Here is a 17,883-nt window from a genome sequence, read left to right as displayed (position 1 = left end):
CTTGAGATGCTGTCTCCTAGACTCAAAGTTCTAAATATTCCCAGCAAATAAAACATAACTCTCAATTTTTAGGTTGCAACTATTTTTTAAGTTAACATTTATCATTGTTGAGTCTGGCCTATTGGGAAGAGGGGGAGCACGATACTAATTTCATTACTTTGGCATATGTTTTAACATTTCCATAATAAATTTTTTAAAAATCTGACCCATCTTTAAAGATTTCTACAAAGGCCTTATCCTTCCACGGTAGCTCGTTCCAACGTTTTTATACGAACACAGTATTATAGACATGATAAAATTTAACAAAGGAGCCCAATGAGAAGAGAACCGAGTAGTATGTAAGCTATTATAATCTTAAGAGGAAAAAATAGTTCAAGGAAATAGATCAGAAATCATGCACTTAAAAAAATCCCTTTACATCTATTGCTTGAGAATATTTACAAGATGTGAGGTTACCATAGCTGTTTGCGCACTGCCTGGCCTTTCAGGGTTTCCACATTGAAATTGTTTGTCTTGGCAGGCATAATGAAAAACACCACCACGGTGACGTCACTTTTATGCATCTAACGAGGGGTTAGAAAACACAACAGAGTCAGCTATCAAAGATAAAATAAACCATGTGACAGATGGACCTTAAACTGTGACAAATAGTGCTTTGAAAGATCTTGAGAGAATAAGAATACTTATTTATGACTGACAAAGAAATTATACAGCAGTGTCTTGAAGCCTCTTCAGAAAATGTAAATATGACGTTCAACTAAGATCTGACAATTAACAATTAAAAATCCACACAGAATAATTTCATGGCATCCATCATCTGAAATATATAGCAATTGCTACTGATATCACTGTGGTTTTCTGTGGTTAAAAAATAACATAAAAGATAACACAAATGTGAAAATTCCAGATTGGAAAGTGAATGAGGATTTCGTTTGGGTTTATTCTACATCTTATAGCTAATTTACATGGATTTGCACAAATAGATTGTTAACATTTTTCCATTAAATGTCTTGATTCTCATGATATTGCATTTTGATTTTTTTCAACCATAAAGGAACCAGAATGGGGACTCAGAACTTTTGGTGTAGCAGTTATTGTGTCGAGCGCTTTAAACACATAAGTTAACCCAAGCCTAACTATCGCTCTCCTCATTAATTTCAAAAGAGAGGCGCAAGAGCTTTGATTCTTCTTCTGAGCTCCTATCACAGGTTATTGGCAAAGCTGGGAGTCAAACTAGTGTTTTGTTTTGTTTTTTAAAACTGATGTTTTTTTGACTCTACAACCTGTTTACTTTTCCTATTCCAAAATATTATTGACCTGAAGTTTCTCAGAAAGAAATGACATGCCAAACAGCTGTGGGAATGAAAGCGTAAACTTAAAACTGTGAACTGATGAATGCTTTTATATTCTGAAATGACTGACTCTTGAATGTGGGGCACCATCATCTAATCTGTGGTCTCTGCCCTCTGGGACCTTATATTCTATTCAAAACATCTATAGGAATCATAAAACAGGAAACACCCCAAGAGTAGGCAATGTGCTTTTATTAAAGACTAAATGTACTATACGGAAAGAAAATGTCTTATTTTGATTTCTCCAAGGATTGTAATTAACTTTGATGTCTAGAATAAGAGAAATTCACTTTTTCTTCACATCTAAAAATAAAGCAAATATTTAATAAATGTATGGATAAATTAATAATGTCTCTAGACATGCTACATTTTTATATAGTTGTGAGTCCATCTATAAAGCTTGTTAAATAGATACATATCAGAAAATACTGTGAAATAAGATTATTTCAGTTTATTCTTAAATAATCTTTCTGATCTTCAATCCTATTTTATAAGCGTGGATGTTTATTAATGTGATTTTAGTAATCTCTTAAAATACTTGGTCCAGTGTATGTGCTTAGTCTTTCAGTCATGTTTGATTCTTTGCCACCCTTTGGACTGTAGACTGCTAGGTTCCTCTGTTCATGGGGTTTCCCAGGCAAGAATACTGGAGTGGGTTGCCAGTTCCTTCTGCAGGGGATCTTCCTGACCCAGGGATCAAACCTGCAATTCCTGTCTCTCCTGCATTTCAGGCAGATTCTTTACCCTCTGAGCCACCCAGGAATATCTGGGCTAAGACAGTGATAAATCAATGTCCAAGAAATAAAAACTGAACGGGAGAGTTATACAGAACTCAGGAAAATTTAGATTGCCTCAGCATCTCAATAAAATTAGACTTCTACACTGACCTCTTCTATTTTCCTTATGTATTCTATATTTTTCTATGATGTGACAAGAATATAAGCCAATAACATTCATCAATATCTATGATGCAGTACTTCCGTGAGCACAGGTTTTATTGCTGGATTAGTTCAGAACCTATTTTAAGAATACGCCTGCCAATGCAAGAAATACAAGAGACGTGAATTTGATCCCTGGGTCGGGAAGATCCTCTGGAGAAGGAAAGAGTAACCCACTCCAGGATTCTTGCCTGGGAAATCCTATGGACAGAGGAGCCTGGTGGGCTACAGTCCATGGGGTCACAAAGAGTCAGACACGACTGAACATGCACACACAACAACAGTTCTCAACCTATTTTAAGATTCTGGGCAAATCTAACCTATTGAGCAAAAAATCATTCCATGTTTGGGAGTGGGAAACTCCTCTATGTTTCTGCGTGGTGGGACCTCTCTTAGTTTCATGGTTTGGGGCTTTCGGATCTCAGAGTAGAGGCATGGCTAGTGAGTTGGGAGAGGAACAGAGTTTGTGTGCATCTGCCCCATTCTACGAGGGCAACTGCTTGGTTGTCAGTCATGTAGTACATGTTTTTCTGAAGGCTTCTGGTTGGAGGGGATGGAAATGGCCAGGGCTGTCTGTGATCAGATGTCTAATACCACAAAGTTTAATACCAAGGCCCAATATTAGGAAGCCTATTAATACCATGCAACCAAGCCATATCTCCCATTATAGTATTTTTTTAAATTAATTTTTATTGGAGTATAGTTGCTTTACAATGTTGCATTAGTTTTTACCGTATAGCAAAGTGAATTAGCCATACATATACATATATCTTCTCTCTTTTAGACTTCCTTCCCATTCAGGTCACCACAGTGCATTAAGTCTATCGATTTTAAAAAAGGCAAGGTTTTGTTCTCTTCACTCTCTGTTTGCTTGATTTCTCTGTATCTTTCCATTGTTTACAAACTCTTGGGGGATAGGTGGGAAAGAGGATGCTATGTGGTCAGCTTAAAACATGGCACATATATAACATATAAAGGAAGAGAATGTGAAAAATGAATATATACGTTTATATATATGTATAACTGAATCAGGGCTTCCCAGGTGGCACTGGTGTAAAGAACCCGCCTGGCAATGCAGGAGACACAAAAGATCTGGGTTGATCCCTGGATCAGGAAGATCCTCTAGAGAAGGGCATGGCAACCCACTCCAGTGTTCTTGCCTGGAGAATCCCACGGACAGAGGAGCCTGGTAAGCTACAGTCCACAGGGTCTCAAAGAGTTGGACACGACTGAAGCGACTGAGCACGCATAACTGTATCGCACACCTGAAACTAACACAGCATTGTAAATCAACTATATATCAGTAGAATTTTGAAAAAAAATTTAAATTAACATAAAATATCCTTTGGGGTGCATTTCCAATAAAATTTTGCTTCTATGATTCTTAAAAAAAAACCATACTATTATATTGGCTATATACCCAATATAACATGATAAGTTTGTAGCTCTCTTTAAAAAATACCTGACATCCTAGACAAATACATGAGCAAAGACTGTGGCAATCATATTTATCATTTTAAATATGATAATTGAAAGTCCAAAAGCATTTTAAAAATAAAGCTATCATTTTAAGTCTTCAAAATCATATATATTTTTAAAAGCCATTTAAGAATCCAGGAAGTTCTTTACTTTCCACAGAACAAAGTTCTCTATAAAAAGCATTCTTACCCTCTTGTGTTCTAGAGCATTCTTACCCTCAGCAGGAAGTTTAACCTGGATAAGGATTCTAAGAAGATGTCAGCTCCTTTGTTTGAAAACTCATACCTCCCAGCAATGAAGAGGAATAACGTTTTTTCAAGATCAAAGTCCAGATGACTAAAACAAAACAGTTTCCAATGAAAAAGAGCAACAGCAACAAAATGTACACATGAGTTCTGTTAAAGTACAAAGGGGACTGGGAAAGATAAACATTTACTTTAACAATCCTGTTTTCTCTGTACCCCAAATCCCTAATATCACAGGATAATTTTTTTTTAATAAATAAAAGCATACCCATAGAAATGACCTCGAACAAACTCTTGGATCCTGGCCTTGTACATAGCATGGAGATTTTGAAACTCATGTACAGCTGAAAATTTCTTAACGTTCAAGCCATTTGGAGTAACTACATCTGGAAAAGCGAAGTAAAATCCTCATGGAAAAATCTCTTTTGAGAGAGGGTAGCATTGCAAAAACAACAGTATTTTGCTAGAGAAGACTCTTGAGAGTCCCTTGGGCAGCAAGGAAACCAAACCAATCACTCCTAAAGGAAATCAACCCTGAATATTAATGGGAAGGACAGATGCTGAAGCTGAAGCTCCAGTACTTTGGCCACCTGATGTGAAGAGCCCACTCATTAGAAAAGACCCTGATGCTGGGAAAGATTGAAGACAGGAAGAGAAGGAGGAAGCAGAGGATGAGATGGTTGAATGGCATCACCGACTCCATGGACATGAGTTTGTGTAAGCTTCAGGAGCTGGTGATGGACAGGGAAGCCTAAAGTGCTGCAGTCCATGGGATCATAAAGAGCTGGACACGACTTAGCAACTGAATAACAACAACAACAAGTTAGGTGTCTATTAACATTTCTAGTTTCTGACTATCATAGAATTGGAAGTTTATAAAAATCCATAATGAATTGCTGACATAGAAAATCAGGAGGATCTGACCGAAATAGCATTAAGCAATGGGTATTATGTAATAGACCAATAGCAAAAATAGTCATTGTTAAGAGTTTTCAGTTACTGATCACTTACTATGCATTAGGTACTGCTCTAAACGCCTTGTAACTCATTTAATCCCTGCAACAACCACTGGAGCAAGGTGATATTTCGGAGGCAGAAACTGAGACACAGAGTTGTTCCAGAATCTGTGCCAGAACACATGGGTAGAGTCCATGCTGTCTGTCTCCACCTGTTTTACCCTTAACTGTGCTGTGTGCTAAACTAACTCCTCTTTTGTTTCCATTTTTATTGGCGTAAAGTGGCTTTACAGTGTTGTGTTGGTTTCTACTGTATGGCAAAGTGAATCAGCTATATGTATATATATATTTCCTGTTTTTGGGATTTCTTTCCCATTTAGATCACCACATAGCACTGAGTAGAATTCATGTGATGTACAGTAGGTTCTCATTAGTTATCTATTATATGCATGCATGTGCGCTAAATCACTTCAGTCATGTCCAGCTCTTTGCTACCCAGTGGACACTAGCCCATCAGGCTCCTCTGTCCATGGGATTCTCCAGGCAAGAATACTGGAGTGTTTTGCCATGCCCTCCTCCAGGGCATCTTCCTGACCCAGGGATCAAACCCAGGTCTCTAATGTCTCCTGCACTGGCCAGTGGGTTCTTTACCCCGAGGGCTACCTGGGAAGTCCATCTGTTTTATACACAGTAGCATAAATACGTCAATCCCAGTCTCTCAGTTCCCATCCTCTCCTTTCCCCCTTGGTATCCGTATGTTTGTTCTCTGTGTCTGTGTCTCTATTTCTCTTTCCTAAATGAAATTATCTATACCAATTTGTCTAGACTCCACATATATGTGTTAATATATGGTATTTGTTTTTCTCTTTCTGACTTACTTCACTCCATATGACAGCCTCTAAGTACATCCGTGTTAAACTACCTCTTGTCATTTTATTTTAGTCAAATGTGTGAAGTGTTCTGCCCATAAGGAACATTGGGAAAGTAGCCCTTTATTCCAACACATAACTGATTCTTTCTGCCTAGAAGATTTTGTTGTTGGGTAAGGAGACATTTTTGATTTTTCAGAATATTGGTCTGTGTCAAGAAAGATAAAGACTGCTCAGAATACGTGATGGTAATCACCTACTGAGTTGAACTTATGGGTTATTATATTTAGAAGCAGTAAAAACAACAGACAGAAGTTAGTAGAGAAACTATTGAGACATTAGAAAAAAATATTTGAGAAACCTCAGAATGTATAATGTCAAGTAAATAAGGAATGATAGAGGTATCTGCCACCTTTAATTGCTAAAGAATGTCAAGGAACAAAAAAATTACAGAACTGTGAACTTGGTGATTTTTGAAAAAGCAATTTTAGATCAAGGGTTGGAGGTTGGAAGTTAAAGTTGAAGAAGCTCTAAGTGGGAAAACTATGGATTATTTTTGTAAAATACTTGATAGCAGGAGGAAGGATGAGATTATGTAGACATCTAAGAGGGTAGTGGTTTTAAGAGAAATTTTTATTTCAGAATAGGAAAAAACAAAGCATTTTTGTAAGTACAGAAAGGATACTGATGACAGGAAAAAAAGTAAGATCCAAGAAACAAGTGAGCATATTGAAGCAAACTCCTGCAAGAGACACGAGTGTGAGAAGCAAAGTGGATTCAAGAGAACATTTGGAAAGAAAAAAGAATAGCCCAGGATCTTTAGGCTGCCACTATTCAAATTCCCTGCTTCCTTTGTAATTATGTAGAACTTTGTTATGCTTTCTCTAGATGTTAAACTGGTATACAGAAGAAAGATTAATTAACTAGAGATAAGACCACAGGAATTAAGCAAGGAAAATGTATTAATCAGGACTGTTTTGTTGCAAGTAAGAGAAATCTGGGCTTCCCTGGTAGCTCAGCTGGTAAAGAAACCGCCTGCAATGCAGGAGACCCTGATTTGATTCCTGGGTTGGGAAGATCCCCTGGAAGAGGGCATGTCAACCCACTCCAGTATTCTTTCCTGGAGAATCCCCATGGACAGAGGAGCCTGGCGGGCTACAGTTCATGGAGTCACAAAGAGTCAGACCTGACTGAGTGACTAAGCACAGCACAAAAGAAATCTACTAACACTAGTTTAAGTATTACAAGGAGGAATTATTAATTCCTGGAGTGTTTGATGGGAAAGATGTAGCTGGGCCGCAGGAATTAATTTAAACCATGGTCTAAATCACTGGAGAATCTAGAGTTCTCTCAGTCTGTTTCTGCTTCTTATTGTATTTCACTGTAGTTTATATTTCTTTGCATCTCATGCAACGTAGGAAGTGGACTCTACCAACAGCTTCCAAGCTTCTATTATACAAGACTATTCAAACAAACTCATCTGTTTAGACTCATTATGAAAGCAATCTGATTGAGCCAACTTATATCAGGTATCCATCTCTTGATCAACCAGCTGCGGCCAGGTGACAGGGTCATGTATTATGAACACACCTCTTGGCATTGCAACCTTTGGATGGGTCTGAAGTTTTTCCCAGAAAAACTTGCAAGAAAATCTTGGGAGAAGTAAAATAACAAGTTTCTACTAAACAGGACCAATGAGGCACTGTTCTAAGATGTAGCACTGGTGAAGTCTCACACACATTTCTGATATTTTCCTGACATTCATTTTCTTAAAATAGAAAAGTCAACGCAGCTTGCTTAAACACAGGAAGTCATCATGACAACCCAGCTCAGAATTAGAGTATTTTAAACATAGACTATTCAACAAGCACAGACTGTATACTATTATGTTCCAGATATAGCTTAGTGTTCAACAAAACTACTGAAATTGAGAATTCGAATACGTATAAAGATCTGAGTAGTGATGGTGCAGTTTTCCTCTCATTTTATGCATTTTTGTTTAAAACAAAACTATCACAGATCGGTGACAAACTCAGCGATAATAATTACCAGGTTTTCTCTTCAGCATGTGTTCTGCCTCTATTGCGGTAATTTCAGAAACTGTGGTGAAAACATGAGCACAATGGACGGAAGCGCGCTCCATGCAATACCGGTGATAAATCTGCCTTTCCCCAGCCTCTTTGTCTATGTTAAACTGTGAAAACAAAACAAACACACACATGTAGACATGTGCTTACACCAATTCTTCTACATAGGCAAAGCAAAATCACATATTTCTCACACTGTTTTTCCTTACGACTATGTGGAATTTTATGACCACAAAAAAGAAGTGACAAATTTTTATTAAACCCATCACTGAAACACAAAGCTACTTATGCTTACAAAGAGTGCTCTTTACTTTAAGCTGGGGAGATATGCAATCATATTTAAAGACAGTGGGATATGAATACTGACCTTTTATTGAAAGGATAAAGTTATAATATTGATATATAACTATATATTATGATTTTGTTCCTTAAAAACAACTAATAAAACCTGATGAATATTATTAGCTGTTTTTATTAATTGCTGTATACTATGTTCTTAAGTATTTTGAAGTGAGATATTTGATGTGTTTGAAATATTCGCTATGCCTCTGTAATATTTTCTCTTTCACAAACATCAAAGCCTGCTCTTCTCCAGGAAACACCGTGGTTGAGCTTATCACAGATCACTGGTTTGCCCTTATTAGTCTACTATTAGGAAATCTCCCTGACCTCTTGACCTTTCTGAATTCCTTGGTGACTTTATTTTGAATATACATCTTATGTTTACAATTTGACCTTCAGGTTCAATTGACCTTTTTATAGGCAAGCTCTCCTTAGGACCACTCACTGTTTTGCAAATGTTAAGTTTTGTCCCAAAGAACTTTCCTGCATTCAAAATGCCTCTGAGATGGTGGTATAACTTTCTGCTCTCATTCTCTGAGTAGTATTAATCATGTATTACAAATAGGCAAGAAAATACACTCAGAAAAGTATGCAGTCTATTGCATAGACTCCTAAAATTTTTTTAAACGGGAGGGGGGTCAATTTTTCAACTTCCTAATGTTCCCGATAGTGACACAAAACTCTAAAATGCTAAATTGACTTGACTGGCAATATAGACACCACGTCTGCAAAACTCCTGACTGTATGTTACTCAAATGCTTGACCATGATTTTTTTATTTTAACTTTTTTACATTCTTTCCTTATTTATTTTTAAAATTTGTTTGATTTTAATTGGAGGATAATTGCTTTACAGTGTTATATTGGTCACTTGACCACTACTACTGACAGGATAATATGAAAAACATAGTTACATTAATCTAAACTGATGAAAACTGGAAGAAAGAAGTCAAAACTTTAGGTCATAGAATAGGGCAGTCTTCTAAGATAAGCAAACCCAGCTGTTTGATCACCAGGGATCTACATTCCTGTTTTTGGTAACTGTCTTAACTGGACTCCCCACAAAACTCCACCTATAACTCACTGCAGAGTTACAGCAGAAATCTGAGCTTCGTTCACTTGGAGGATGGAGGAAGTGAGGCTCATAGTACAAGCAGATGCCTAGCGTCCCTGTGGGGTACCTGCCACTCAAAGCTGCGTGAGGATCCCAGGTCCTCACAGCATTTCCCAAGCAGCCCAACCTCAGGGCCACAGTGGCTGATGTCTTCCAGGCCCCTTTGGATCTTGGGTCTGTTACTTCAAAGTGGACAGACATCTGGCCTGTCCCCGCTACACTCTGATGCACTCTGAACAAAGTTAAATTTTATGAGCTCTCAGTCCCCTCAGGGGAAGCTGCGTCATGAATATTGATTGGTCAAAAGGGCATTTCTGGCATCTGGATGACAGATGAAAGGTGAAGATCAATATTTCCCATCCTTCAGCTTCAAGAGTCGGAAAGAAAGGTGGTGAGGGTGGAAGAGCTAATTACCTTATCAAGGTGGTTGTAGAAATCGATGTTAGCTGCACAGAGATACCGCCCAAGCAGTGTGGCGTGGGTGGTAAAGACTGTAGCAATGGGCAGTTTCCGAGCTCGAGAAAGGATCAGTCCAATCCCAGCTTGCCATTCATGGAACTGGACAATGACATGTCTCCCATCAGCATGGTCCGTCACCTAGGTCAGAAAAGAAGCTTGTAGAAAAGTTCAGGATGAAGTTTGATCTTGCTCATGGTCCACAGAATAAGGAAAGTTGTTATGCTTGTAAATTTTAGCACAATTAAAAGGAATCTAAATATAAACCATGCAGATTTAGCAACTATAAGGGTTTTCTAGAATTTAGCTTCCTGTTCATAAAGCCCATATGTTTATGGCTTAATCCTCTTTTTCAGTATGGATCAGATTTATTTTTGCATTCACAGAGGGGACTCCTAGAATAAATTTATAGTAGGTGCTCAATAAATATTCATTGAATGAATGAATGATTAATAGCAATAAAATTTTTGAAGTTTCACTGAGCAGCTGAATCAATTGGGACAAGCCACTTACAATCTTCTTTTTTAAATTAAAAGTAATGACTTCATGTTTTAAGTCAGTCTTACTTGGATTTTCTGCTACTTAGAGCCAAAAACATTTTTGCTGATATATTATTATTATATACATCAATATTTTATATTATAATAATATTATTTTATATTATTAATATTATTTTTAATATATCTTATTTTGTATATTATTAAGAATATGGGACTGGGGGAAGAAGAGATTTGCTTAGAATCAAATAGAAATTTAGTAACACACTGAGGACCCAGATCTAATTCCAGGTCTAACACTAGGCAAGGCACCAATTTCTTAGCCTTAAAGTTACTTTGTTTCACTAAAAATAGAGCTATCATACGATCCAGCAATCCCACCTCTGGGCATATGTCTGGTAAAGATGAAAACTCTAATTTGGAAGGATAGACACACCCCAGTGTTTGTAGCAGCACTATTTACAATACCCAAGACCCGGAAGCAACCTAAATGTCCATCAGCCAATGAATGGATAAAGACATGGCATACATATACAATGGAATATTACTCAGTCATAAGAAGAATGAAATACTGTCATTTGAAACAACATAGATGCAGTAGAGATTACCATACTAAGTGAAGTAAATCAGACAGGTATCATTTATAAGGGAAATTTAAATATCATACACAAATGAATTCGTTTACAAAATGGAAACAGACTCACATAGAAACAAGCTTAGAGATACCAAAAGGTAAACAGTGGTGGGTAGGGATAAATTAGGAGTATGGGATTAAACGATACACAGTGCTATATATAAAATAGATAAGCAGTAAAGACTCACAAACTGTATTTTATATCTTGCAATAACCTACACACCCTTTATGGCTGTTGGTTTCGTCAGAAAGAAGTTATACTGGTAAAGGGGACACACAGCCAATATACAGCTCTGTGATTTGTTCTTAGAACACAGTCCCACTTTGCCAGAGATGCTCTTAATTTTTTGATTTTTAAGCAAGGCATAATCATCTTGAGGTAATGCAAGGAATGTGAAGAAATCCTACTGCCATCCTTTCAGGAATTGAGAACAGACTTGGCTCATTTAACAAAGACTGATTTCCAAGGCTCTTATTGTTTTACAGCTACAAAATATTTCACTGCTGTGGACTTCTTAGCAACTGCTGAGATCACTTCACCCTTTAGTAAATGATTGAAAGATCTAAGAGCCACTGCAGTCACACAAGCACTCATGCATGAACAAAACCAAATATTTCAAGCCATTTTCTACTCCCCTGATGCTGGAACGCATGTACTTAGTCCATGATGTACAGTATTTTTTCTTGCATATATACTGAATATTACCTAAGTAGCAGGAAATATAATTGGGGGTTTTACCCACATCGTTCTAGTTAAACCTGACATGAGGTAAATATTAATAAGCATGATTATCAACATGTTTCAAAGAATGGTATTCAGTTACAGGGCTTCCCTGGTGGCTCAGACTGTAAAGAATCTGCCTGCAGTGTGTGAGACCTGGGTTCGATCGATCCCTGGGTTGGGAAGATCCCCTGGAGGAGGGCATGGCAACCCACTCCAGTATTCTTGCCTGGAGAATCCCCATTTAGTTACAAGAAGGCATTTTCTCAGATTCCTTTGATATGTCAATAAAACAATTAATAATGGTACCATCTCAAAACTAGCTTAAAAACTAGAGGATCATTGCTGGGTACAGCAATATGCTTCTCTTCTATCGTGGGACTCTACAGTAAACAGTACCTCTTTCAAGAACCAGGCAGTTAATGACCCAAAGATCAGCATATCATTGGCTTCCTGGTCGTGATAAGGAATGCCAACGCTGCATGCTTCCCAGAGGTCTCCTTTCCACTTGTCCAGGTTCCAAGCTGAATAGCCAATGTCAAAGAGAACCACATAAGGACTCCCTTCTATCAGCCATCTTCCAAAGTGCACCTGCCATAGAAAGGACATACAGCCATGGAGTAACACTAGGCAATGCAGGGGAGGAAAATGTGTTTGTACTTAGAAGCTGTACTTGATAGAGACTGTACTTAGAACTCCGGAGATTACACAAGCCATATAGGAAACAATAGTGGTAACACAGAGCATTTCATGTTTGAGCCTGAAGAGGAAATGGGCCGGCACCCATTCATCTAGAATTTCCAAGTTCTTGCTTTTCATTAAATTTAGTCATTCAAAAATGAAGTATGTAGATCATATGATTTTTGTTCTTCTGTCTATCATTACTTTCCCATGACCTTGAGCTCATGGTTTTAGGTTGTTTCTCTAGACAAAGGTATATGATTTCTCCTATTCCTCCTATCAAAAAAAAAAAAAAAAAAGTGATGAAAAGTGTTTCCCAATATGGTTACTGCAAGAAGTCTTAACTAAATATATTGACCAAGACATATTTTGGGGGGGTTCCCAGGTAGTGCTAGTGGTACAGAACCTACCTGCCAATGCAGGAGACATAAAATGCCGGTTCAGTCCCTGGATCAGGAAGATTCTCTGGAGGAGGGCATAGCAACCCACTTGAGTATTCTTAACTGGAGAATCCCACGGACAGAGGAGCCTAGAGGGCTATGGTCCATATGGTTGCACAGTCGGACACATCTGAAGTGACTTCACGCACACAGGCAAGACACATTTTCTCTTTAAGATAACTACTCTATTATATTCCTCAAATTGATTATTTTATTCCAAAATATTTTACTTTGTGGATGTTTTAATGTAGTAGCTGTTTCAAATTTTTCCAATTAAAAACTATATAGTCATTTGTATGTTTAAATTTTAACTTTCCTTTTGGTATCTACTTTTCTATAGTAATTTATTCATGTTTTTTACTTTATGTTTCTTCTCCTATTATGTGCAAGGCAATTCCATAAATTACTTTAAACCCTTTTTGAAGTTGGCAGAACCTAGGAGTCTCTCTCATTGGGTATCTAGTCCTCTCTAGTAAACTGAATTTACGTTGCCAGCATTGACGTTATGACTCCTCCCAAAGCTGAATTTTCCAGAGTGTGAAAGCCCATTTGATCACCATTCCCTTACTTGGGACTCAGGAATTCATGGTGATTTCTTTCTCCTGTCCATGCCTTGGTCAACATTGAAAGATCCTCATTACTTGTCAGCTGCATCCATTGCAATTCAGTATTTATCATGGCATAATTTCCTTTTCAGAATTAGTTTTCCTGAGCTCCGAACAACCTTTCAATAGATTCTTTTGGGACATTCATTGATTTATACATTCATTTAACAAATAGCTACTGGCTGCCTGATATATGGCATATGATGTAGTGAGCTAAGAGCACAGAGAAGTGTTGAAACTACAGAAAATATAAGCTAGCTTGTCTTGACTTCCAATGCATTCTTGCTCATGACAAGAAACATCTTTACATCAGAGATCCACTTGGAATCTTGAGTGCAGTCAGTTTCATCATGACTTTCATCTCTTTCTTCTTTCACAAGAGCTTCAAATGTGAGGGGCTTCCCTCATAGCTCAGTTGGTAAAGAATCTGCCTGCATTGCAGGAGACCCCGGTTTGATTCCTGGGTTGGGAAGGTCCTCTGCAGAAGGGATAGGCTACCCACCCAGTATTCTTGGACTTCCCTTGTGGCTCAGCTGGTAAAGAATCCTCCTGCAATGTGGGAGACCTGGGATTGATCCCTGGGTTGGGAAGATCCCCTGGAGAAGGGAAAGGCTACCCATTGCAGTATTCTGGCCTGGAGAACTCCATGGACTGTATAGTCCATGGGGTCGCAAAGAGTCAGACATGACTGAGAGGCTTTCACTTTCACACTTTCAAATGTGAACCCCTTTTAACATCTCACTCATTTCATCCCAAAAGTATAACCTGCAACCTTCGCTATTCTAATTCTCCACACCATTCTCAATGTGATATGCTTCCAAAGTACCCTCTGGGACTTCAACTTCCCTTTTAAATTAAATGTTCTACACCCTAAACCTCCTAGACACCAACACTCCATCGACATCTCAATGAAAACTCATTTTTCCACTCTTAGAAACTATATTCCTCAGGTGAATGTGAAGGAAAGTTAAGATTTTTTAACATCATACTGAAACTTTTAAAACCTCATTGTTTCTTTGCATATAAAGACATCTCTGAAATTTACATTTTCCAAACATGTTACCTTTCCCTGTTCTATGAATCTCCTGGGTACTTTTCTACCTTATTCTGGGAAATTTTAAAATCAGGATTGTATCCTACACACTTACCTCATAGCTATTTGACCTTACTGACTTTAAAGAACTTCATGTCCACTGCATGTCAGCCACCCAAGCTCAAGGCTGCAGTCTTATCCTTGTCAACAGCCAAACTGTTACTCCTCTGAAATGTTTATCCTTCAACACAACTTCCATAACTTCTCTCACTGAGTTTTTCCCAGAGTATGTATTCTTTCATTTTCCTCTTCAGCATCTCCAGTTTCTAAGACCCTCCTTCTTGTCCTACATTATCACCATTTTTTTCCTTTCATCACTTCCTTTCCCGTCCATTTCAGATCCAACCATCCAGCAACTCAACCATTAATTCAGTCAATTGCACAGTTACCTCCAAGACTTATGCGACCTTGCCCTGTTGCACACCTGCTGAAATTTAACGACACTGAATCTCCAACTATTTAACTTCTAACACTTTCATTCAGGCTGCTGACTGCAGTAAAGCCCCTCTACATATGAACCTTCAAGTTGCAAACTTTCAAAGATGCAAACGTGCATTCACATGTCCAGTCACATAAATTAGTTCACACGTGTGGCATACATTGCACGTGTGCCTCCTCTACAAGTGGTTATGCTTTTGTGTACTTTACTGTATAGTACTGTATAGAATACAGTAGTCTAGTACTTTATTTCAGGCCCCAGACCCTGTGCCATCAACATCAGGCATGCATGAAATTGCAGCTCACCTTCTATCTCCTATTGCTGATGATCCTTCAGCTCTACCATCTCCCACTTCCCTCCTCCAGTCAGTAAATCTTCTTGTCTCTTCACCTGATGCCAGCCCTTGAATGTTAGCTGTGGGACCGTACTACATTTCAAGGCACTGGACTGTAAGGTTAAAAATGTTTTACTTTTTGTGTTCAATTTTCACATATTGTTTGTGTGAAAAGTATCATAAACCTATTACAAGACAGTGCTATATAGCCAGTTGTGTTAGTTGGGTACCTAGGCTAACTTTGGTGAACAAACAATTGAACTTGAGAATGTGCTCTCAAAACAGAACTCATTCATGTGTAGGAGACTGCTGGAGAAAGTCACAGTTGTGTATATTTGTGCCATTAAAAAGCCATGACTATACCTTAAGGAGGGGCTTCTCTGGTGGCTCAGTCGGTAAAGAATCTGCCTACAATGCAGGAGACCTGGGTCCAATCCCTGAGTCAGGAAGATCCCCTGGAAATGGCAACCCACTCCAGTATTCTTGCCTGGAGAATTCCATAGACAGAGGAGCTTGGTGGGCTACAGTCTATGAGGTCACAAAGAGTCAGACATGACTAATCCACTAACACACACATATACCTTAACGATGTCCGGAAATTCTTTTCCCTATTCCTTAAACACTTTTCCAGAATTTCTTTCTTCACACTCTCTTATATTAATACTTGCCTTCTAACTCTCAGAAGTTTGTCTTGAGCACTTAAGATCACTGAAAACACGGAGTGAGATGATCTTGAATTCCTCAGTAACTCATTTCTGTTTGCATTTATCCTTTGTTTCCAGTTTGAGCAAAAGGAATGAAGAACAATCCTTTCAGCAGGGCTTTGGATCTCATTTCTTCTCCTGTTTTCAGTGACCTTACTCTCTTTCATCATCTATTCCTTCTAAACTTTCAGTTTCTCTCTGTCCTCTGGATGCTTCTTTTTGGAATATAAATATGCTCACTCATATTTAAGAAAACACGAATTCTCAGAGCCATATCACTTGAAATGACTTTTATCCTTCCTCTTCGTAGAAAAACCTCCCAGCCACATTTCTGTACCCTCTATCTCACTACTCATTCATTCCTCAAGCTACTGCAATCTGCTTTAACCCTACTTTCTCCTCTGAAGTTGTCATTAGCAAGATGACCACAAATGACCTGAGTATTACTCTACCCAACTGACCCGGGTTCAATCCTTGGTTGATCCAATCCCTCCTTTATACTTGAAACTCTCTCCTTCCTTGTCTTGACATCTCTATTCTTATTGAGGTGGCAAAAATTACTGCAAATTTAGTAGCTTAAAATGGCACAATTTATTATCTTACAGATTTAGGGGTTAGCCCTCTGAAATGGGTCTTATGAGTTAAAACTGACATGTTGGCAGAGGTGCATTTCATCAGCAGTCTCTTGGGGAGAATCTGTCTTCTAGCTTTGCCCAGTTTCCAGAGGCCATGTGCATTCCTTGGCTTGTGGCCCCTTTCCTCCACCTCAAAGCTTTCATCACTTCAATTTCTGCTCACTTTGTCATATCTCCTCTCTGATTCTAATTCTACTGCCCACCTCTTACTAATATCAGGATACTTATGATTACATTGGATCCACCCAGATAATCCGGGATAATCTTCCCATCACAAGAACCTTAACGCTGTCACAACTACAAAGCCCTTCTGGTTCTAATCACTAGCTGCGCTTCTACTTTTGCAGTCCGTGACTTCTTTTCATGTGGATGTTCTAACACACTGACATCGCCCAAGTTTTGCCTTTTAGTCTATACTCTTCCACTGAATAATGTTATAAACACCCATAATGTCAACTACAATTTAGACACAACTGACTTTTCCCCAAGCATCTCTATTCTATACCCTCTGCTGAGTTCCAAACCTACTCTACTACTAGGTTTTCATAAGGTGTCTCAGATCTAACCTATTTAAAATCAAGTTCATCATCTTTCTCATAAACCAACTTCTTTGGCCTAAGAAGATGAGTGGTCTTTGCTCATGAGTTCATGTAAAGTGTGGTGTGTTTCCACAAGAGTTTACTAAGACTTGCTGAATGAAGCATCAGATGGTGTCTTTTACCTGGCAGCCGTGTTTGTTCATTGTGTCCATGGCTCTTCTAACAGCATCATTCACAGGTTCACACTGTTCCACCTGAGTCTTCATATTATGCTCAAAATATGGACCAATCAGAAAATAGTTGTCTCCCCATTCATCTGCTGTTGTTTTGGCCTTTGTCTGAATCACAGTATAGATGCCACCGACTGTTAAAAAGAAAAGGTCCCATTACCATTCAGGTTAATAGCTCATGTTAAGTGATGAAGGGATGGAAACAAGTCCTCAATTTTTCTATGTTGCTTAAGTAAACTTTTTTTTTTTTTTTTTGCTGTGCCATGCAGCATGTGGGATCTTATTTCCTTGACCAGGGATTGAACCCATGCCCTCTGCACCCCTGCACTGGAAGGGTGGAGTCTCAACCACTGAACCAACAGGAAAGTCCAAGCCAACTTTTTTTTGAAGTATAGTTGATCTACAATATTGTGTTAGTCCTCATTTTTAAGTTAGCACCTGGAATCAAGCACATGGATTTATTTAGCTTTGTAAAAGAAAGTTTTTAAGGAATAC

The 17,883-nt window shown here is 38.3% G+C and overlaps 1 protein-coding gene across 4 annotated transcripts in view; it reads right to left on the bottom strand.

Annotated features, from left to right (window-relative positions):
• The window catches only part of GYS2 (glycogen synthase 2), a 58,573-nt gene that overhangs the window by 26,898 nt on the left and 13,792 nt on the right, over positions 1-17,883 (bottom strand). For all 4 annotated transcript variants that reach the window (XM_061417672.1, XM_061417670.1, XM_061417669.1 and 1 more), the window contains exons 2-8: positions 17,341-17,522; positions 12,088-12,279; positions 9,795-9,977; positions 7,889-8,033; positions 4,283-4,400; positions 3,985-4,105; positions 457-563 (exon numbers count right to left, since the gene is read on the bottom strand). In XM_061417672.1, coding sequence (XP_061273656.1) covers positions 457-563; positions 3,985-4,105; positions 4,283-4,400; positions 7,889-8,033; positions 9,795-9,977; positions 12,088-12,279; positions 17,341-17,522 — 1,048 coding nt within the window. The remainder of the gene's footprint in view (positions 1-456; positions 564-3,984; positions 4,106-4,282; positions 4,401-7,888; positions 8,034-9,794; positions 9,978-12,087; positions 12,280-17,340; positions 17,523-17,883) is intronic.

Source organism: Bos javanicus, chromosome 5, assembly GCF_032452875.1.
Source record: "Bos javanicus breed banteng chromosome 5, ARS-OSU_banteng_1.0, whole genome shotgun sequence".
In the NCBI taxonomy this organism is placed as follows: domain Eukaryota; kingdom Metazoa; phylum Chordata; class Mammalia; order Artiodactyla; family Bovidae; genus Bos; species Bos javanicus.
The sequence above is the reverse complement of the archived record's forward strand: the minus strand, read 5'-3'. Positions and strand labels throughout refer to the sequence as shown.